At 46.2% G+C, this 23575-nt stretch overlaps 2 protein-coding genes across 5 annotated transcripts in view; one reads left to right on the forward strand and one right to left on the reverse strand.

The window, feature by feature from the left end:
* LOC112298387 (4-aminobutyrate aminotransferase, mitochondrial) overlaps positions 1-13673 on the forward strand; it is an 80445-nt gene extending 66772 nt beyond the window's left edge. The window contains exons 10-16 of the mRNA XM_024553350.3: positions 259-322; positions 755-903; positions 2940-3077; positions 3912-4079; positions 5347-5493; positions 11466-11577; positions 13451-13673. Of these exons, the coding sequence (XP_024409118.2) occupies positions 259-322; positions 755-903; positions 2940-3077; positions 3912-4079; positions 5347-5493; positions 11466-11577; positions 13451-13572 (900 nt within the window). The 3' untranslated portion in view covers positions 13573-13673. The remainder of the gene's footprint in view (positions 1-258; positions 323-754; positions 904-2939; positions 3078-3911; positions 4080-5346; positions 5494-11465; positions 11578-13450) is intronic.
* A 2631-nt stretch (positions 13674-16304) lies between these two features.
* LOC112298388 (transmembrane protein 186) lies at positions 16305-23534 on the reverse strand. 4 transcript variants are annotated; one of them, XM_024553354.4, is made up of 2 exons: positions 23409-23534; positions 16305-22411 (listed from the first exon to the last, which is right to left on the reverse strand). In XM_024553354.4, exons 1-2 carry the CDS (start codon positions 23409-23411, stop codon positions 21776-21778), a joined length of 639 nt encoding a protein of 212 aa, XP_024409122.2. In that variant the 5' UTR covers positions 23412-23534; the 3' UTR covers positions 16305-21775. The 4 variants fall into 4 exon arrangements, with proteins under 4 accessions (XP_024409122.2, XP_071078287.1, XP_071078289.1 ...); XM_071222186.1 differs by lacking the exon at positions 23409-23534 and adding an exon at positions 23187-23338; XM_071222188.1 differs by lacking the exon at positions 23409-23534 and adding an exon at positions 22637-23115.
* Positions 23535-23575: the final 41 nt, after the last annotated feature.

Genomic DNA, 23575 nt, shown 5'->3' on the forward strand with positions numbered 1-23575 from the left:
GGAGAAGACATTTCAGATACTTAGGCGAAGTCTCTTGATTAAAATATTTTTTGGAAAAAAATATATTTTGGCGGGCCATGTGGGCAAAACCCCCATTGGCTGGCTATAGAAGTAGGGGTCCAGTTTGTAACTTCGGCCTGAGAAGAGACTCCCAGTTCTTCTGATAGACTATGGTGTCCCTTCACACTCTCAGGGGGGAGCCACAGAGTCCCCTACTTCTCACAACTGTGACTGATGCCCACTATTTCTTGTTTCTAGGCCCCTGGCTGCCCAGACTACAGCATCCTCTCCTTCATGGGTGCATTCCATGGAAGGACCATGGGTAAGGAGGGGCCTCTGGGATCCCCAGGTGACAGAGTGATAATAGTAGCAATAGCGAAGGCTGCCTTTGATCTCGCTTCCCCCACCTTGTCTCATTGACTCCAAACCACTCTGGAGAGTGGGGATTGTTATTGCCACTTAGGGAAACAGAGACTCAGAAAGAAGAGAAGCATTCCAAGACCATACAGTGGTAGAGCCAGGATAAACCTTTGTCTCCCTACATTCAAAGCCTGTGCTTAATCTGTGATGAATAAGAAAGCTACACACACACACAAATGATACACAGGTTCTTCTTCAGCTTCAGGATGTTATAGGAACTCCCAGGGCAATTGAGGTCTTGGCTTGAAATGCCCATCATCTCCTTTTTGAAGACTGTTCACTGTGTTCCCCTAAGCCAACCAACCAACTGCTCTTCTGTTTTGCGGGGGTCTAGGTTGCCTAGCGACCACACACTCCAAAGCTATTCACAAGATTGACATTCCTTCCTTCGACTGGCCCATTGCACCGTTCCCAAGGCTGAAATATCCTCTGGAGGAGTTTGTGAAGGAGAACAAACAAGAAGAGGCCCGCTGCCTAGAGGAGGTAACACCTGGACCTTCCAAACCCTTCCCACCTCCCTGTTCCCTTACGCTTACCACCCCAACACTTCACCCTGGAGAAGAGAACCCAAGAGTTTATCTAGGGCCTGCACAGCACTCCCTGGGAGGGACATAAGGACAGAGAGGCCTCCCATCCCAACATTCCATACTGGGAAAGATAATGACACCTTGATTTTGCTACCCAGTGTCCATCACCCCACTTTTGGTACCAATTTCAGTATTATTCAGGTTTATTCAGAAGCAAGCATCAGAGACTCTAGAATGACAGAAAATGAATTTATGTGAAGAATATGGGGCAGCTCATAGAAAAGGTTACACAGGATCCTCTAGTTCACTGTTTTCCAGCCTTCTCTCAAATCCTGGGGTTGCTTTGGGAGCCTAAGGGTGCAAGGGGCAGGGGAAGGACTGAGTACATCATAGCCCCTATTGCCATGCCTCCCCTTCAACCAGAAGAGCCCCCACCCCTTCGACCTGTTCCATATATTGGGCTTTCACATAACACACTGGAAGGATTCTGTTGCTGGGGAAAATGGCTTTCACTCTTCAGGTTGAGATTTAAGTCTGCATCTTAGGCATATCATTTGTTTCAAGCAATAGTTAATACCTACCAGGTGTGAAGCAAGGTACTAGGTGTGAAGCAAAGTGCAAGGTGCTGGACATTTTGTGGTAAATAAAAGATACAAGATAATGGAGTCTAGTACAGCCTGTCCAATAGAAAGGTAAGGCAGGCTACAGATGTCATTGTAGCTTTTCTAATAATCGCATCTTTTAAAAGTAAAAAGGAGTGGGTGAAATTAATTTTAGTAACATTTTATGGAACCAACACATCCAAAATAGTATCACGTCAACATGTAATTAATACTTAAAAATTATTGATGAGATAGTTTTATATTCTGTTCTTCGTGTTAAATCTTTGAAATCCGGTGTGTGTTTTACACTGAGACACATCTGAGTTTGGACCGGCTACACTGCAAGTGCTCGGTAGCCAGCCCCATGTGGCTCGTGACCATCTTATTAGAGAGTGCCCAGTAGGAGGAAACACAGCACCGAACAAATAAGAAAATAAACACGTAAGGACAACGTGCCAACGATGCTCTGAAAGCAAAGCACCTCAGAGCTCCCACGGGGGCACTGGTGGAGAACGAGGCCTAAATCACATCATCCAAACAGAAGGTCTTTTCCTTAGTTCTGCATAACCGAGAAAGATTGTCCTGTGTTACTCCATCTAAGTGTATGGTTTGGGGGTTTTACATTGTGGGTATTTATTAAATTAGTAATAATTACTACTCTTTAATTATGTATAAGATGATGCCCATATTGGAACGAGAGTCCAAGAACTGTAACTACTTAGAGACAATCGGGTGCTTTTCTTACAACACTGTCACTGTTAACAGATTTTTTAAAAGTCAATTTCAACTTTATTAACATAATTTACATGCCATAAAATGCAGTCATTTTAATGCCTAGTTCAGTAAGTTTTGACAAACAAATATGCTCATGTAACCATCACTCCAACCAAGGGCATCTTATCAGCCTGGAAAATTTCCTTGGATTCATCTGAAGTCCATCCAGGACCCCCACCCCCACCCCCTCTGGGCAACCCCTGCTTGGATTTCTATCATTATAGATCAGTTTTGCCTCAGCTTTTCAAACGAATAATCATCCCACATTCTGCACAGAAAGGACTCCCCTACCTGATACTGATAACAACATAACAATAACAACGATAGATTCTGTCAGCATGCCCATGGCACAGATCAGGAAAGTGGGGCTCCAGAACATCGAATAATCTGCTCCAAGTTAGCAGTCTGTATCCCCACAGGGGCTAGCACAAATCCTAAGTAGGACACATCCCGTCCACACGCGTGGCTTGAAGCGGATATCACAGTGCTCACTGGAAGTGCTCACAAACACATGTGCAACATAACTTCCGGGGGGCGAGGGACCCCACATGCCCATCCATGGGTGCTGCTCAAGGAGCCTCCACAAGCTATTGTCATTTCACAATTCGGGGTCCAGGTGGAGGATCTGATTGTGAAATATCGGAAAAAGAAGAAGACAGTAGCCGGGATCATCGTGGAGCCCATCCAGTCTGAGGGTGGAGACAACCACGCATCTGACGATTTCTTCCGCAAGCTGAGAGACATCTCCAGGAAGGTCAGTGCACTGGCCAAGGCTGGACGGGGCCGCAGGCCATTTCCAGCTGGTTTCCCAGAACAAAGGGTTAGCTTTGGGATCCTTGTAAACTTCCAGATGTTCAGAGGCTACCTACTGGCCTCACAGGTAGAGAAGTGGGGAGTAGGGGGACAAGACAGAGAATTCTTCCCTGAAATCTTATTGCAAAACCAGCCTCCATCCAGCCCTGCCATCTTAGTCAGAGGCTTTTGTAGTCAAGCCATTCCTGGGAAGGCCTCAGACTCCACCCATTCCCATTCCCTTCTAGGGGCCCCACCTCACCTTTCAGCCCAGTGTAGCCCACATTCAGCAGAGGCAGAGTGAACAGACTTTATGTTAATATTGTGTGTATTTTAATGTCCTGCACACATGTACAAATGGCACATCCAACCAGCAAGTTCACAGATGAAGGTTATATGACATGACTTGATTTAAACAAAATGAAAAGCGAAGAACAGTTCCGGTGATGGGCAGAACCGCCAAACGTGATTGCAGATGTTTGGGAGACAGGGCCAGGCCTCAGTGCAGGGCTGAGTTTCCTCAGGAGTAGGAACTGTTCACAGGGACTGAAGCCAGGTGAAATGCTGCCATGTTTGGATCAGGGTGTGTTCGACATTCTGGTTTGGCTCAGACTCAGCAGCGGGAGGAAATGTTCAGACACAGCTCTGGTGGGACTGTCTGCTCAAGCATTTGTTTCGTTTTGCCCAGAGACATGGACTTGGCTTGCAGTTTAGAAAGCACTGACTCTGGCTGAATGACTGGGTCAGAGGTTGGTCGATTGTGGTGGGTGTGTGTTTCTCCCTCCTCTCTCTCCAGCATGGCTGTGCCTTCTTGGTGGATGAGGTCCAGACAGGAGGGGGCTGCACTGGCAAGTTCTGGGCCCATGAGCACTGGGGTTTGGATGACCCTGCAGATGTGATGACCTTCAGCAAGAAGATGATGACTGGGGGCTTCTTCCACAAGGAGGAGTTCAGGCCAAATGCTGTGAGTGCCTAATCCACCCCTCTCTCCTTTCCAGGACACGGAAGGGAGATGGGTGAAATATCATTGCTTCCTCAAAACTGAGCCTTTCTCACAACCAGAAATGGAGTGGACACTGAATGTGTCACAGAAGTTTTCTAAGGGCCAATTCTTATCGATTTAATTAACCAGTGATTTCAATCACCCCTGCTCTCTGCAGGGCTGACTTCATATCTGTCCATTGTCAGTCTTCTAATTTTTTGTGTGTTAATAACTGCTGCTATAAACTGAGCATTTACTCTGCGCCTGGCACTTCTAAGTACTCTTCATGTACTTTTATCTGTACAACAATCTAACTAAGTAGGTGTTATTTTTATCTCCCATTTTACTAATGAGGAATCAGGCACAGACTGGTTAAATTAAATTGTCCAGGATCACATAGCCCGTTAAATGATAAAGCTAGGATTTGAACCCAAAGCCCTAGTCTTAGCTACTACACTATACTATCACGAGTAATGTGGATTCTCATAAACACACACACACAGTTATCAGGGACTTAAAATCCTTCCTCCCACCATTCTTGCATGTAGTTTCCACCCTCGAGTATGCTTCATGGTCCAAAATGGCTACGAGAGCTCAAACCATCACATCCTCATTCTTGGCAATAGGAAGAAAAAAGGAGGGAAGCACAAAGAAGGCCTCCCCTTACCTTTAGTGGCTTTCCCGGAAATCCCACAACTCTTCTATTCTAACACTCTGACTCAGATCAGGTCACATGGCCACTCTAACTGCAAAAGAAGCTGGGAAGTATGTTTTAGTTGGCTGCATTGACACCCTGAATAATTCATGGAAAAATAAATTGGGTCATCCTTGAGGGCCAGACTGCCATCAATCCACCTCTGAGTCCACCACCTATGTGTATGTTTTTTTCTGGAAAAATCACTTAACTTCTCAGAGCCTTAGTTTTCTCCTCTATAAAATGATGACTACAGTTAAGGACCAACTATCTTAATTTCCCCAGGACTGAGGGATTTCCCAGCACATGAGGAATTGGCCTCTGTGTGGCCAAACATCATACATCCTATAGGGTTGTTGTTATGGAGAGAATTCAATGAGATAATATGTGTAATCCTCCCTGGCCCTTAGTAGACACTCAGAATTCATTTCTCTCTTAGATGGCGGGGGGGTGGGGGGGGCAGCGGGGCAAGGTGTGTCTGGAGGGCGTGGGCCCCTGAAGGGTGTGCCCATGGGTAAAGGGTGTGCCCTTCCAACACCCCATGCTTTGTTCCAGCCATACCGGATATTTAACACCTGGCTGGGAGACCCGTCCAAGAACCTGCTGTTGGCTGAGGTAATCAATGTCATCAAGCGGGAGGACCTGCTGAATAATGCAGCCCATGCCGGGAAGGCCCTGCTCACGGGGCTGCTGGACCTCCAGGTACCCACTGAACTCTACCACACCCCAGCTCTCCCAGGACCCCACCCATAGCTCCCACAGTCCCCATGCCAGCATCTGAGCCTCCAGCATGGCAGTGCAGCTGCTCCTTCAGCAGGTGCAGAGGCAGGAGCTCCAGGAACCACCTCCTGCCCCTAGGCAGGGGTGCCAGATTTAGCAAATTACAACATAAGATGCCAGTTTAATTTGAAAAACAATAACTTTTTTTCAGCATAAAAGTATATATACCCCATGCAACATTTGAGACATACTTATACTGAAACGTTATGTTATTTATCTGAAATTCAAATTTAACTGGGCACCCTGTATTTTATCTGACAACCCTAACTCAGAACAAGATGAACTTAGGAAAATATGATTATTCTCTTTTTCTTCATGAGAAAAGGAGGCTTAGAAAAATGAGAAGCAGCAAGGAGGCCAGATTTTAAACCCAGATATGCCTGATTGCAAAGACTATGAAGAGGTTAAGTGTGGCTGTTAAAACAACATAGACCCTGTGGGTAAAATTCCCTTTTTTTTCAATTACATTTTATTTGTTAAGCTACTACAGTTGTCCCAAGTTTTTCTCCTTTGCCCCCCTCTATCCAGTACCCCACTCTCTCAGGCAGTCCAGTCACCATTGTTCATGTCCATGTGTCATGTATATAAGTTCTTTGGCTACTCCATTTCCTATACCGTACTTGGCATCCTCATGGCTATTCTGTGGCTACCTATTTGTACTTCTTAATCCCCTCACCTCTTCACCCAATTCCTCCATGCCAGCCCCCATCTGGCAACTATCAAAATGCAATTCATATCCATGATTCTGTCTCTATTCCTGTTTGCTTAGTTTGTTTTTAAATTCAACTATTGACAGGTATGTAATTTTTCCCATTTTATTGTTCATAGTTTTGATATTCTTTTTTTTTTTCAAAGATTTTATTTATTTATTTTTAGAGAGAAGGGAAGAGAGGGATAAAGAAAGGGAGAGAAACATCAATGCGTGGTTGCCTCTTGTGCATCCCCAGCTGGGGACCTGGCCTGCAACCCAGGCAAGTGCCATGACTGGGAATGGAACCGGCAACCCTTTGATTAGCAGGCCAGCCCTCAATCCTCTGAGCCACACCAGCTGGGGTGATTTTTTTTTTAATTAAGTCCCTTCAACATTTCATGTAATAATGGTTTGGTAATGACAAACTCCTTTAGTTTTTTCTTGTCTGGGAAGCTCTTTATCTGCCCTTTGATTCTAGATGATAGCTTTGCTGGGTAGAGAAATCTTGGCTGTAGGTCTCTGCTTTTCATGACTTTGAATATTTCTTGCCAATCTCTTCTAGCCTGCAGAGTTTCTTTTAAGAAATTAGATGATAGTCTTATGGGAACTCCCCTGTAGGTAACTACTCTTCTCTTGTAGCTTTTAAGATTCTCTCTTTATCTTTAACCTTTGGCCTTTTAATTATGATGTGTCTTGGAGTGGGCCTCTTTGTGTCCACCTTGCTTGAGACTCTGTGCTTCCTGGACTTGCAAGTCTATTTCCTTCACCATATTAGGGAAGTTTTCTTTCATTATTTTTTCAAGTAGTTTTCCAATTCTTTGCTCTTTCTCTTCTTCTGGCACCCCTATAATGAGAAGTTGTCCCAAAGGCTGCTTATACTTTTCTCAATTTTTTGGATTCTTCTTTCTTATTCTTGTTCTGATTTGTTATGTTTTGCTTCCTTATGTCACAAATCATTGATTTGATTCTGGCTTCATACATTCTACTGTTGTTTTCCTATAACTTGTTCTTTATTTCAATTAGTGAATCCTTCATTTCTGACTGGATCTTTTTTATGCCATTGAGGTTCTATGTTCCTCGAGCATCCTTATAACCAGTGTTTTGTACTCTGCATCGGGTATATTCATAACTCCATTTCATTTAGCTCTGTTTCTGGAGTTTTGATCTGTCCCTTCATTTCGGCGATGTTACTTTATCTCCTCATTTTGGCAGCCTCCTTATGTTTGTTTCTATGTATTAGACAGAGATGCTTTGACTCCATGTCTTGGTAGTATGGCCTAATATAGTAGGTGTCCTGTAGGGTACAGTTGCACAGTCTCCCCTGTTACAAAAACTGGGTTCTCAAGGTGCGCCTGTAGTGTGGACTAAGTATACCCTCTTGTTGTAGTTGAGCCTTGATTGCTGTTAGCAGGTCAATGGGAGGAATTTACCCAAGCTAGTCACCAGCAAGGATTGGCTGTGACCACTTCCACCAACCCCAGCCCTCCATGGAGTATCAGCTGTACAGGGACAGTGTGGTGGTGCTCTGATGTGGTCTGTAGCTGTCCACTGGGTGCACTAGTCCTCAGGTTTCCTGGGTGGTGCAGGCCAAGGTCAGCCCCCACCTATGTTTTGCCAGGGCCACCCTCCTGAGCTATTAAGCATTCTGAGATGGCTGCTACTTGTGCTGGGCTTGGAGAGTCCCAAGTGAAGCCATGCTGTGAACTAGGCTCACTTCTACTAGTGCCGGGCTTGGGACTCACTGAGGCCAGCTGTTGCTTATTTGCTATGATTGAGGAAGTTGTGAAGCATGAGCCAAGGTCAGCCATTCATATGGAAAAGCAGAATGTGGGCCATAAGTTGGATGCGGCCATAAGTCTCTGGGGATCTGTAAAGTAGGTCAAACAGTGGTAGCCAGGTTGACAGAGTCCCAGATATGGTACCATCCTGCCAGGTCTGTGGGAAGAGCATTTATAAAAGGGACAATGGCCTCTGCTCACCTTGATGCCAGGCACTTCAGTTTCTCCCAGTATTCCACTGGTGCCTTTCAAGCTGCTACCCCAGTGCCGAAGCTCAGAGGGAGTGAGTCTGAGAAGGTGAGTCTGTATGGTGCTTTAAGAGAAGCTGCTTGGAGGTCTAGCAGTTTCTTCCACCAACTAAATACCCACTGGGTTTTGTAGCCAGAAGTTGTGGGAACTCATCTTCCTGGAAATAGAACGCTGGGCTGGGGGCCTGGTATGAGGCTGGAAGTCCTTGCTCCTAAGTTATCCCTTCCAAATTTTTATCTACCACACGTGGGTGAGAGAACAACCCATTCTGTGTGGGCCCCTCCTACCAGTCTGCATGTGTGTGGTTTCTTTTATTCGATAGTTGTCAGACTTCCATTCAACTCGATTTCTGAACATTCTGAGTGACAGTTGTTCTATGTTTTAGTTGCAATTTTGATGTGGTTGTGCAAACAGGTGAGCCATGTCTACCTATGCCACCATCTTTACCAGAAGTCCTCCTTTTCTTTTCTTGGAGTGGATTTGCATTTGAAAAAACTTCTTCAATGGGTCAGGCCTTTCTTTCCTGATGGGGTACTCCTTCATTGTCCTCCAGTGGGTCAGGAGAAATGACTGGTGTCCTTTATTTCCCTGGTTGATGTCTGGGCCCTGCTTACAGATGTTGATGCAGCCAGGGCCCAGCTTGGTGGGGATATGGTTGTTCTGGGCTATCACAAACATGGCTGCTCCCTGTCCAGATCTGAAGATAGTTTTTCCCAAAGAGGTGTCCACTGATGGTCCTTGGCACCAATTCACCTGCCAACAAGAATCCTCAATTTGGAGTGAGGTGAAAAAGGGAACTTTATTCAGTGCAAAATAGCTTAAGTGTGACACAGCGTGGCTGTGAGGCAGCCCTTGGTCCAGGCCCCTTTCCAGCCACACAGCTCTGCTCTGCTTGCTGTGTTCAGCCTAGAATCAGGTGGAAAAGGAAAGCGCACTCTCACGGCCAGAGGGAAACTGGCTTATATAGACAGATGTCCCCATCACTGGTCACTGATTGGTCTGTCCTAATGCAAATGAGGACTCCAAGTCATCAGTTTGATTGGTCCAAAGGCACTGTCTTGATTGGTCAGAATCAAGCCTCTCTGGTTGGTCAAAGCTATGGAGCTCTGTTTGGATAGGGAAAGCTTCAATTCCAGTGGTTGAAACAGGATTCCAGGAATTTCTTTATAAAGGCTGGCTTAGGTAGCACAAACAGCGTGCAGGCAGGCAATTCAGCACACAAGCGGGTAGTTCTGGGCAGCCATTCATATGGAAAAGCAGATTGCTGGGCCATAAGTTTGATTTTTCCCTGGACAGGCTTTTCTCTGAGGTGCAGTTTACATGAGAGGCCCCAGCATAGAAGTGGCTGCTAGGCTCTGAGTTTTTTGTTTCTTTGTTTGCTTATTGTTAATTTGAGTGAACTTAGCCTCCAGAACTCATCTTAGTAGATGTCTTTTTTCTTAGGGTGCACAGTAGGTTCCCTATGTAGGACTGTGCCACAAAAAAAAGGCTTCCATGGAAACATCCTAGAGCCAAGACTGACATCTTGCTTTTAGGAGCCCTGAGCTGGCTCATTTAAGGAATGGAAACAGCACCCGTCCTTATCAGGGCCTTACAGAGCTATAGGCAAAAAGGAGGTAAGATTGCAGGAATGCCCTAAAACACTGAAATAGACAAATGGGTGAGACAAAAGGATGCATATAGATATAAAGGCCTAAAGGCAACAATTAAAGGCATTCAGGAAGGAGTAGATGGGGATTTCCACCCCTGCATTAAACAGTGTTGTGTTTGTGTGTGTATATGTGTGTGTCACAAGAGACACAAAGGGGTGTCCAAATGGATGAGACTTTGTTTCTGGCCTCCACACTCTCATGGGAGACGGGAGTGTGTTCATATCACTGGTTCCCAGCCAATTAGCAAGTGCAAGGATGAACAGGGTGAGTGCTGGAGTGACTTCTGTGCCTCATTTCCTCACCTGTGGAGACCAAAATGGGTCCTTCACTAGTGGTGTGGGGGTTCAAAATCATGCACATAAGTGCCTACCAGAGTTCCTAGCATATCTGTGGGGCCTTTATTATCACGCTAATTCCTACCAAGGGGCTGTAACAAAATGATACTTGCCCTCCATTTCTGCCCCCAGTACCTGAAATTATAGTGGGTTGTCCAAACCCCACTGGCTGTCCTTCACATGGATGGTGGACAGTGGGAATAACCAAAATCCTTTACTCTGGGAGTCTCCATTCACTTCCTGGAGCTGCTGTAACAAACTACTACAAACCAGGTGGCTTTTCCTGGAGCTGCTGTAACAAACTACTACAAACCAGGTGGCTTAAAATAAGAATATGTTTTCATCATTCTGGAAGCCAGAAGTCTGAAATCAATACATCAGCAGCACTGATTCTTTCTGGAGGCTCAGAGAAAACATTCGTCCCAGGCCAGTCTGCTACATTCTCGTGGTTGCCAGCGGTCCCTGGTATTCCTTGGCTCAGAGCTGCTTCCCTGTCATCTCTGCTTCTGTTCTCACATGGCATTCTCCCCTCTCTGTATGTGTCTGTGACCAAATTTCTCTTTTCTTATAAGAATGCCAATTGTTGCATTTAGGGCCCACCTTAATAATAACCTCATCTTAACCTAACTACATCAGCAAAGAACCTATTTCCAAACAAGGTCCCACTCACAAGTTCTAAGTCAACATACATTTGGGGAGGGGCCACTATTCATCCAATTACAACTCCCAACCTCAAAGTCTTGAATATGAGCTTTTTTTCTTAGAAGAATCAATCACTACTTTTCTAGAAGAATTGCTAATAAATAAAGATGGCTGGCATCTGTTGAGTGTCTACCAAGTGCCAGGCCCTGGGCTTAGGACCTGTCTCACTAAATTCTTACCACAGCACATTGGGATCAATAGCACTTTTATCCTTCAGTTTACAGAAGAGGAAACTGAGACACGGGCCACTTAAATGATTTGCCCAAGACTGCATGGTGATAAGAGGCCAAGGTTTTGAAACCAGGACTAAATATCAACCCAGCCCTAAATGTCTCTAGAACCAGAGCTCTGAACCTCACAGTGGTCCTGCCAGTCTCTGAAGAGGTCCAAAGGCCGGACCCTGGGGTTCATTTGAGGAACCACAATCACTGAACTGGCAGCTACAAGGTAACAGACTTTGGTGCCAGCCTTGTTTTCCCCACTGCAGACCCGGTACCCCCAGTTCATCAGCAGAGTAAGAGGACGAGGCACCTTCTGCTCCTTCGACACTCCAGATGAATCCATACGGAATAAACTCATTTTAATAGCCAGAAACAAAGGTAAGGTGACCAAAAAGTGGAAGCTGGGCTTAATCAGTGTCCCACATTACCCAGGCAAGGGAGGGCAAATGGTACACAGGACTAAAGACACTCTGTTCTTTCTCAAAAGAAGAGAAAGTTACTATGGGGCTTTCCCTATGCATTAATTCATTCACCAAATATTCACCAAATGACTGGCACCAACTCTGAAGATATAATGATGAACAAGACTACAAGGGTCCCTTCCTTCAAGGAGCTTACAGTCTAGCAGAAAGAGTGACATTACAGAGAATATTTCATAAACAACTGGCTGCATTTATAAATCCTAGGAAAGAGGAAAAAGGCCTAAGGGAGTGAATAGCTGGGGGAAAGTCCAGGAAATCAGGGAACACTTCCTGGAGGAACTGGCATTTTACCCTATGCCTTGATGGATAGACAGGGTTTCGCTAAGTGCAGAAGGTCAGGATGGGCATTCTGGGCAGAGGGAGGGACACATACAATTAGCTGAAGTAGGATGGAGCTGGAGAAACTAAAAGAATGGGGTATGATTGGGGACCAATGGGCCAGAGAATGAAGTTGGGGAGGGGCTATCAGGCCCACATTGTATCTGCCTGTGGATCACTTTAAAGATTCTGGACTTTTTCCTAAGAGCTATGAGAGGCCATGGGAGAATTTTAAGTGGGGGAATACAGTGGTGAGGTGAAAGCATCTACTATGTGTCAAGCATGGTCTTTCACTTGTACCATTTTGTGGAACCTGTGTACCAGCCCTGAAGGGCAGGGATGATTTGCCTCCTCCTTAAAAGAGAAAACTGAATTTCAGAGATACTGAGCAACCAAGACAAGGACACCCAGCAAGTCAATGGTAAAGTCACCCTTTGAAATAAGGGGTCTGTCCCTCTTGAGTGACAGCTGTGCCCCACATGCATGCTTCGACCTGCCTTACCTTTTCTAATTTACTTGTTTGTTCATTTTCTTTCTCCCCACACCATGAGTTTCTGGAAGGCAAGGCCTTTGTCTCAGGATTTCTCTGGTGCGGATCCTGGCCAGCAGGATCCTGTGTTGTGGCTGCAATAGACAAATACACATGCACTACAGAAATCCTGTGGAGAAAAGGGGACAGCATGGCCACTCTCTAAGTGAGAGAGCGTGAGAGGGCTAGAGAGAGCCCAAGAGAGAAAGAGCCAACCCCTGCCTGGACAGGCTTTTATTGCTTTTCTGGGCATATTACATCAAGGATGGTCCTGACTTACTATGCACAGGTTCACCGGCAGGTGATTACCTTTTACAGACAACAAAGGACAGAATACTGCTAATTACTTCAAAGAGAAGGATGTTACAGCTCAAGGGGGAAAGTGGTTGAACTGGTTACACTCTATACTTGGATGGTTTAGCACAGACTTTTGGAAGTTCAAGACACCCGGTCAACATTTGCTGCCTTAATGCAGGGTGAGGGAGTTCTAGCAAGAGCAAGTCTCATAGCAGCCTAGGTACAATGCAGGCCTGATTCCCCATGGGAGAACCTATCTGTGGGTGTGGGTCCTGCCCGCTGAACCTCGCTTCCCACTTACTTTTCCCAGTGGGGGCTGGGCCACACTTCCCACTCGTGGAACAGTTCCCCATATTTCTCCACCACCAGACCTAGTTAAGAGGCAGCAGAGCAGGCATTCAAAGTTGGAAAGAAGGAGGGAGGCAAAAGAATGATGGATGAGGTGGATGAAGGGAGAGAGAGAGGTAATGCAGATGGCTGGATGGATGGAAGGACAGCCAGAAGCCTGGATGGAAAAAATGACATGGATGGGTGGAGGTAGCCTGGTGCATAACCACCCTCCTGGCTCTCACAGCCTGTGACTCTGAGCCCAAGCTGCTAACCCACCTCCTGCCATTTCTTTCAGGTGTGGTGTTGGGGGGCTGTGGCGACAAATCCATTCGTTTCCGTCCCACTTTGGTCTTCAGGGATCATCATGCACACCTGTTCCTCAATATTTTCAGCGACATCTTAGCTGACTTCAAGTAAAGAAGTCATTTCCACTACACTCTGGAAAGTGCTGATCTCAACAGTTGTCAAATTGATTAGTTTGCCTAATTCATGTTTTCACTTAAAGTATCAGAGGTGAATGCAAAAACTGGAGGGTAGTGTGTGGGGAAAGGACATTTCTGATGGCTTGTGGGGATGGGAGAGGATGGAGGGACTGGTTTTGTTTTTCCTCCGTGCAAAGCCAATAGTGCCCATTGGTGTACTTACAGATTGTGCTTGAGCTCCACTCTTAGGATGGGCCATGAGGGTCCCCGCTATTCATCTGAACACCTGCAATTTCTTTGGAAGCCAGCCAAGGGAATGACACCTGCTCCTGGGAAGGGTAGCTGGGACTCCTGGGCTCCGGTCCCTCTCAAGTGCCATATTCTGTCATCAAGAATGTTGGCTCCCTTGCCCTGTGCAAACATATTCGCCCCTCACCCAACCCCTGGAACTCCGAGCATGTCCCAAGCACAGTTCAGTGAAGGACAGGACAGATCATATGAAGGCAGGATTGTAGGGACATTAGGATTGAGCCAGGGGTGTGGGAAGGGGTCTTCTCAAGACTTGGGCCACTCCTCCCAGTGTATCTGGGGATTCTTCTGATCTGTGACTTCTGTCCTTGATGGGGCTTTGGAGACTGTCCAGGTGGTATCATGAATGGTTCTTACTTGCTGTACTGCGTCCCCCCAACTCTCTCCCCCTGTTAAATGTCAACCGAGGCCTCTGAAAACAAAACTGCAGCCTGAGTAGGGGGCACACAGGGGCACATGTGAGCTGAAGGATCAGAAGCACAAGCCAGTCTCCCTGAAGCATGAGCCCAGGGCCTGGGACAAATGACTTCCTCCTGTCTCCGAGTCACCTGGGGTCTGCTTTTTGGACTCCTGACCCAGGAGGCTCTTTCTCTACGTTTCATAACCCTTCTTTGCTCCACTTCTGAGCAACCGTAGGAATAGATTTGCTGTTCTATCAAAGGCAGTCAGCTGCTAAACTAAATTTCTTCTTGAGGGAAGCATCATGAATTAAAGGCACCAGAAGTCCATGCAGGAAAAAAATTAGGCTGTTGGTTCAAGGTGGTTTCCTTGTCCTCGCCACTCCAAATCAGAGGTTTTTCTAACTGGAACAAATGTGGAGATTACCAGACACATGGTATTTGAAGGCTTCATTGCACCTTGGCTGAGGCTAAGGGTACTCTGCTGAAGACTAGACTTTCTTGGAACTCATTTCAGTTCACAGGCTCCTAAAAGGAGCAGCTGGTAGTCCCACAGCATTGAGGACTGTTTAGTAGGGAGACAAAGAAAGTCTGGCTTGTTGTATTCTCCCTCCAAAAGGAAGCCACCTCATCTCCCAATGCTTTCCTTGCCCGTTTGGGAAGACGGACATATTGAGGTTCTCCATTCAGTACTTTGCTCTTTTAATAATCATCCAAAGATCTCAAAGTGGTTCTTTTCAGCTTGCTCTCTTCAGCAGACTTGGTCTTCGACCTGTTTTTGTTGAGAAGAAAAGGCACTAACATGCCTAACAGGCATGGACAGATCGTGAGTTCCCATTCACTTTGCATTCTTGCAGTCAGTGCTAAAAGGAGTCAGTGCTTTAAAGGAGTTCTGCTGTGTTTAAGGCCATTGACACTGCCAACTAAGTGGAGATCTATGCCTCCCCCTTTCTGTGAGGTTTCATTTTTTTGTATATTTATTAAATCATTTATTCATGAAACTGGCATTCAATACCTGCTCTGTCCCAGGCCTAGTGCTAAGCACTAGGACTACTAACCTGAAATAAAACATGGTCCCTGCTCTCAAGGGATGCACATCCCATTGTGGACAACAGACTCTTAAACCCATAATTAAAGCTGAGTGGCAAGTGCTGTGACAGAGGTATGTACAAGAGCATCAGGAAATCAGAGGGAGTGCCCCAATCCACCTCAGGATCAGAGGAGGTTTCAAGAAGAAAGTGACATTTGATCAGGGTTTTGCAGAATGATCAAGAGTTCACCAAACACACAAGACAAGGAAGAGTGTTGCAGAAAGGGAACAGCACATGCGAAGGCCTACCAGTTCATGGTCTCACACCTTTCATAGGGGATCCAGATTCCACAGGTAATAGCCCAGGATTCAAGGCCTTGTTAAAAAAAAAAAAAAAAAAAAAGGAAACCAAACCATAATTTATTTATTATCATGAGTGTATCTTCTGAGGACTTTAGCACTGGATGCATACATACAATAAGGGTTTTGAAGTCCAGATTAAACTAAGGCACAACCAGAAACTTGGATCTCTTTGGTGGAGAGTGGTTCCAATGTTTGTTCTCTCCCCAGAGGGCAATGATAGAAAAATGAAACCACTTATCTAGAAAATCATTTCCAGACTTATACACTCCTTACCAAGGGAAGTTATTCTTGTAAAACTTTTTAGGCCAATTACCAACTTCTTACTGGCTGTTGGCATGAAGAGTTCCTGAGACATCTGCTTTTTGGGGGTAGGGGGCTGGATGGGAGAATGTCAAGGAAACGAATTCCCATCACAACTCAAGATCGTAGGAACTTGGAAGAGGTTGGTGCAAAAGGAATGGCTGGGGGACAGTGGACAGGGTACGATGTAGGGCAGAGCCCAGGGAGAAGTGCTTCTGTGGCGAAGGACTGGAAATGGATCCATCAAACATTAGCACCACAGAGTTTAGTAAATGTCTCTAGCAAATCTCGTCACTTTTACAGAAAATAAGGTCCAGTATTAGTGAGTCTTAGCATATTCTCCCTTTTATTATAAATGGGTGTTTTTTTATAATTTTTACTGACACTCAGTAACCATGCAAAATTGTGCACATGAATATATCTATACTTATCTATATAGTGTGTATATATACATATATATATATATTAGCTCATGGTAGAAAAACCACAGCTAGGGAGCATCGCCAACTTACGCGTACAAAGTGATCTTGTTTACAGTATTGTTGACAGTGCCAATAAATGATAATGAAATTAACATGTCACAATGTAACTGACAACCATATGCACAATTCCACAAATACTTCCTGTGTTAATCAGTATTGTTAAATTTAAAAAAATATATTTATAATGGAAACATCAGAGTGAATGTGGCCTTCTTGATTGGAAATGGTTTTAATTATTTGGCAAGTACTTATTAAGCACCTATTATATATACCTCTTAGGGAAGTCTTCAGGGAACATTCTACCTGCATTGAGTGTGAGCCATTAATTTCTCCAGGGCTCATCAAGGACATACCATGTGATAGGGATGGACAAGGTGTGGTGCTTACTCTCGGTTCACCTTCCAGTGGAGCAAAGGTCACAACACCTGAGCATAAAAAACTGGATACAGGAAGACCCTGGAAGGCGTACATGCACAAAGGATTGGCCTAAGTTGGGGTGGAAGTTGGGCCCCTGACTTTCCTCCTCAAGGTTGAGCAGGAACTGCTCTGGGAACTCAGAGGAAGGAGGGAAAGCACCTGGATCAAGAGAACAGCTAACTGAAGGGGCAAAGGTGGGGGAAGGCAGAAGGTATTTCTACATTGTTCAGCATGACTAGATCACAATGGGAGAGATTCCAGAACTGCCTGGAGACGAGGCCAAAGAAATGGTCAGGGCTCCAATCCAGAGGACCTTCTGTGCTATGCTGAGGGCATGGGCCTTCCATGCAGTGACGCAGCCATTAACGGTTTGGAGCAGGGAGATATTCCAATGTGCACTTTAGAGATTGTCCTGTGTGTTCACCATGACAAACAGGGAGGTGCAGAGACTGGTCGGGCACTGCCACCATCAAGATGACTTGGGAGTCTAACTAGGACAATAATGGGATGAATGGAAAGGGAAGGAAAAGCACAGAATCCAAAACATAGAGGACAGTGACTTTCAACACTGGATGCACTTTAGAGCTTGTAAAACTCTAAAGTGGATGCACCCTAAAGGGCATTTTAAACAATCCTAATGCTAGGGCCCTACCCCAAACCAATTAAGTCAGATTCTCTCCATGGCCGACTAAGGTGATAAGTTGATAAGTGACTGGAATCAACTGGGAGGCTCAGAAGAGATGCTTAGTAGACACTTACAGAAGTGAACTGGACCTTCATCCTCCTGGTGCCTGACCTGGAAGCAGGGGTGGTGGGTTTTCTCACTTCCGCTCTCAGCTGTCTCAGTGGCCTTCCATCACCCTTATATTTCCCACCTGTAAAATCTATGGCTTGGACCACATGGTTTCCAAGGTATCTCCCAGCTCTGAAATCAGACATGTCTATGAAACAATTGACTTGAAAGGCAGTATCTACCATTAAGTGTATTTTTTAAATCACTCATAATAATTACCATTTCCTGAGCATCTCCAATGTGCAACCACATTCTACCACTGCTTTATAATTTTCACAAGAAACCTATGAGCTGTGTACTTGTATGACTGTTTTCAATGTGAGGAAGCTGAAGCTCAAAATCAGTTTGGAAACCAGGATACACACAGGTGTATGAAAGATGGAACATGTATACTCAACATGTGTGTGCCTGCTTGTGCACGCACACAGTCAGCTTGGGATTCGTTAAGGATAGGGACTACCAATGACCTTTCTCACAGCAGCCTGGCCACTGTCCTGGTATGTGGTCAGGATCAGTATGAGATCCCAAACATACAGGCCTAAGGCAGGTGTAAGGAAGATGCCAGAACCTCAAGGTCAAGTACTATTTTTAAAAACAATCATTGTTTTCTATTTTCTGTATTTCCCCGCTGGGCAAGCAGGACAGGGCAGTAGAGGGACCCAACTCAACTTGCTAGGTGGTTGACTGTGAGGAAGTCACTGCACCTCTCTGAGCTTCATCTGCAAAATGAGGTTAATGGTAATGCTCATTAACATGTATCGAGTGCTCCCTTGGACCAGGAACTATTTTAAGTGCTTTTCATGGAGTAAGCCAGTCCCCTCAACCACCCTAAGTGGGTGCTTTTATTATCACTGCTTGACAGGTAAAGAAACCAAGGCCCAAACTGAGACTGTACAACTGGCCCATGGTCACAGCCAGGAAGTGCCAGGGCTGGGATTCAAGCAGGTCAAGTCTTGCTTCAAAGCCACATGCTTCACCCTACATACAACTGCCTCTCTGGCTTTCCAACTTGAACAATTGCCGGGAGGTTTAAATGTGATACTCGCCTGGCATGCAGTAGGTGCTAAATGCAAGATACCTCCCTTTGCCACATCATCTGTGAATAGTGTTGCACTATGGTTCTAAACAACATATTTCTGTCAAAGTTCTCACTCATAAATATTACATCTAATTCCCAAAAAAGGTAAACTCAACTGGGCATCCTGGAATGTATTTCAACTGTTAATAAGTAAAACGGATGTTTTGTCACCAAAATTGGTACAAACATGGCCAGATGGTATCGGCCCTGCTTGACTAATTCTAATCAGCCAAGATTTTATAGTTGAATGATGCAGAATCAAAACAAAGCCATAAAAGTTGGACTTTGCCTGTGGGTCAAAGGGGACTTTGCTTTCCATCTGGGGACTCACATGTCCTGAAACCATAAAGTAGCAAAAGGAAAGCTCCAATACTAATTATTTCAGCAACTCACCCCAAGGCTGGCCCGACAAGCAACTGAGTTTACCAGATCTATGGAGTACATTAAATAGTCATTTAATGATGGGTTGGGGTGGGATTTCTGGCCCTATGACAAGGTCTCATTTTTGGTAACCAGTGTAGGAAGGACAACAGCTCTCAGCTGTGCCCAGTGTGAACATCCCCAGCTAGACATGACCTCACCCTCGTCTAGAGGCCCCAGTCCTAGTCAGCTCTGGCTGCTATAATAGAGTATCTTAGACTGGACGGCCTAAACAGCAAACAATTACTACTCAAGTTTTGGAAGGTCAGGTTCTCAATGAATATATATTCCTGTTTATGTGCCCATGTGGCCTTCCTTAGTGCACTCAGTCTTGTCCCCTTCCTATAAGGACATTAATCCTGTCATGAGGGCCCCACCCCCAAGACCTCCTCTAACCCTAATCACCTCCCAAGGCCCCACCTCCAAACACCAACCCGTTAGGGGTTATGATTTCAACATATGACTTTAGGGAGGATTATTCAGTCCATGGCAACTACCATAAGAAAACTGACATGCTACAGACCACCACCATTTCCTGTGTCCTAATTATATATAGCCAAGGGGTGCTATGCAGGGGTACAAAACCCACACTGTTCCCAGCAGACAGAAAGGAAAACCAGTCTACAAGGGACACAGTTACGTCCCACTGACTCTCAGTGACTGAATGTTTCCTACTGTCAACTCAGTTTCCCAGTCCAGAGTGGAAACACATGGTTGAGAAACTTTACCTAGAAAGCTGACGTGAGGAGGAACAGATGGAAGACACTGTGTTTATCACAGCCTTTTTCTTCACGTTAAGACACATGACAAACTCATTGTGAAATTTTAAACACTGGGTTACAAGGTTGAACTGGAGCCTTCTATTCATCTCATCCACTTTCAACCCTGAAACCTCTCCCCAGAGGTAATTACTGTTCACAGTTTGGAACATATGCATTTTTAAAACAATTAAGATCACACAAGACTATTGTTCTGTGACTTGTTTCTTCCATGTAGCATCACCCCATGGTTACCTTTCCACGTCAGCAGATTACATCAGTCTAACTCTGGTTAAGGGCCATGTAATATCCCATACTATGGATCTACCACTTTATTTTCAATTACACTTTGCCAACATTTATTTAACTGTGTTGCCTACTAACGGAGACTTAGTTTACTTCCAGTTTTGTTGGTGCTATTGTTTTGTTTGCTTTACTGACAGAAACATTCAGTGAATATTCTTGTATGGATGCTTGGGTATTTCTATTAGATTACTATGTTGGAATTGTCAAAGAGGGTAATCACTAGCGTATCCACCAACTGAATCCAAAGACCACTTCCATTTTCTGAGGAGCTGCTGCTTGGTTTTGGGGAAGGGTAAACCCCACAAAATGATTTTCAAATCTTGGGGTGCCTGGAATTACCATAAAAATACATATGCCGTTTCTACCAGAACCTACAGGGGTTGAACACAGGGTAGTTTTGCTCTCTTTGTTGATTTGGGATTTTTTTTGCACAGCTCCCAGGTGCTGCCCAACACATGTGGTAGAATCCCTAACCCGGTGCCCATTCTCACATGGAGATCTATGATTTTAGCTCAGGAACAAAGGAATGGATAGCACATTTGCTCTGTGTCCTCTGCTGGAACTATGGAGCAGACCATGCATCAGAGTGGAAGCTCTTTCATGCCAATGCTGGTGAGAATCCCGGCTCTCACCTCCCACTGTGGTGACACTTCCACCCAGTGACTGTAGACCCAGGCTACACATGAGAACCACCAGGGGGACATGGTCACAGGCCTGGGTAACATTTTTAAAAGCTCTCCAGCTGATTCTACACATGGAGCCAGGGCTTGAGAACCTATTCTTTATGCAAAAAATTGGCCCAGGAACACACAGTCCAGAGACATCTGATGTGAGAGCCCTGGACCTCTGGGTAGTGAGCACTGTCTTACAGGGATGCCGTACCTGCTTGGATGACACTCCTGCCCCAGTCGTGCAGCTACCGTCTGGCAGAACCAAATGACCCATTTCCAGGTTTCATCCCAGTCCGGTCTGCTGCTGGGTCTACCACTCCATCGCCTCTGAAGTAACACTTAATGTTTGCTCTTGCCTGCTGAGTTTGCAAAGCACTTGACATTTGTTATTTATTCTCACACATATCCCATGACACAGACAGGATTTTCCATTTTACAAATGTAAAACCAAGGTTCAGAGAGACTCAGCTACCTGGCCCAGGACCTAAGTTAAGGATGAACAAAACCCAAGTCTTCCGACTCCAAACCCTATATTCCCGTTGCCACTCCCATCTTCCCATTTCACAGCTCTGTACTGTTTGAGTGCACAGGCCATTGCTTCTTCCAAGAGCTGGCTCCTAACAGAACCTGCTGGCCATTACCTACATGAATGTTATATATAAGTGTGGTAAGAATTTGCACTAAGGCCTCTTTCCTAAACTAGGTTACTAGCACCCACCTCATGAATTTCCACATCCCAGAAGGCAAGTCTCCCAGGAATCCTGCCAAAGTCTGCAGCTGACAGGTCCCCTTCTTTAGCCTCACCCACACCTTCAGCCTGCTGTCAGAGATGCAGATGGCCCAAGGCTACCCGGAAGCCCAGTGCCCAGTTGTTCACTTAAGCGTGTCCAGCACCCCAAACACCTGTGTGAAACGCTCTCTGTCCACGATGCGTCCATAGCGCAGGGTGAGGTAGAAGGTCTGCTTCCCACTGTACTGCTTGATCCGTACGAAAAGTTCCTGCGGCCGGTCCTGAGTTTCCGTCATAGGGATCACGTCGGCCACCGGGCAGTATGTGTCCTGCCGCCAGCCCCAGAAGGTCAGGTGGGCCACCCGCAGCACGGTGCCTGACTCATTCACATATAGGATACCCACTAGCCTCCGGAAGAAATAGCTCATCCAGCACAGCATGGCCAGGGCGAACCCAGCTATCCCACCCACAAGGCACAGGGAGTTCAAAGTCATAAGGCCCTGGGAGTACCAGTAAAAGCCAGGCGGCAGAGCCACCACCGTCAGGGCCGTCTGTGCCACCTTCAGCCGAGACATGTACCTGAAGATTCTGATGGCATCACACCGGTAGATTATCTGGAATTTCTCTGTCTCTGTGCCTGGTGATTTCTCTTTCAAGGTGGGTGACCCAGTCCCCATCCACCTCCTAAAATCCTGCCCATTGCAGCACTGCAGCCCGTGGAGAGGCCTTCCCCACACAGCTGGCACTGGCAACCGCATCACAGCTCGCAGGACAGCAGCCTGGAAGGGAGACAAGAGACCACTGCTCTCAAAGAACTCGACCGTGCTCATCACACCATGAACACCTGCAAAGCATCTTACCTGGAGGCTCCTGCCAATCTTGTGAGGTCACCATCAGGACAGAGATGGAAGGAAAGGGAAACCCAGGAGCTTTACCTCATGTGACCTTCACAAAAGCTGTGTCAAATACTAAAAATCTAAGCCCAAAAAAGGTAAGAAATTTACCCAGGAACGCACAGCCAGTGAGTGGGACAGTGTCTGACTCTCGAACTGGTCCTCTTTCCTCCAGGCACTTCAGTAGGTATAGGAAGGAGGCACAGCCTTCGTTCATTTGAAAAAAATACCTGGGGAGAGCCAGCTGCGGGCTGGGCACTGGAAATATCCCAGTGGAGAACAAATCCCTTAGATATTTAGCACAGTAACTTTCGGAATCTGTCAGGTTAGAGCGTCGTCTGGATGCTGAAGGGAAACGGGGATTTCTTAGCCCTGTTAGAGGGAGCGGGAAGACTGGAGGAGGAGAGAGGGGTGAAGGAGCCAAACGGAAGCACAAGGATGTTAGTGGAAGCACAGTCCCACACCTCGGCTACTGCCGTGAAAGTTGCTGTGGGCTTTGGAACAGGTCTGGGTTCCAATCCCGACTCCTAGTCACTAGCTCTGGATCCCTGGGCAAGTTATTCCCCCTCTCTAGGCCTCGGTTTCTTCGTCTTCCAAACGGGGATTCAGAATATACTGAATGAGATGAGGGTTTTCAAGCCCTCAAGAGCACTTGACGGACCTGAGGCACGGTGAACGCTCGGGGAGTTTCTGTGTCGCTGTTGCTGACGCACGTGAACTAAGCGCGCAGGAAATCCGGGAATAACAAACCGTAATCCACCCTGGAGGTCCCTCCCGCGCGTTCCCCAAATCACCACCTCAGGCTTCGGCCTGCCGGTCCCAGGCCTAACCCGGACCCGAAAAGTGCGTCACCTGCCTCAGTCCCCACCACCCACCTGCTTACCATGTCTTGGCGCCTTCCACCGGATCCCGCCAGCAAGCGGGATCTCTAAGACCGCAACCTCCGCCGTACGGGACTGCGTGAGGCACGTTGCATTCTGGGATTTGTAGTCCAAAGAGAACTGCTGACGCTGTGGGCCCTGGGGGAGTGGATTCTCCTCCTCCCGAAGT

The sequence above is a fragment of the Desmodus rotundus genome, chromosome 1 (genome assembly GCF_022682495.2).
Source record: "Desmodus rotundus isolate HL8 chromosome 1, HLdesRot8A.1, whole genome shotgun sequence".
Lineage (NCBI taxonomy): Eukaryota > Metazoa > Chordata > Mammalia > Chiroptera > Phyllostomidae > Desmodus > Desmodus rotundus.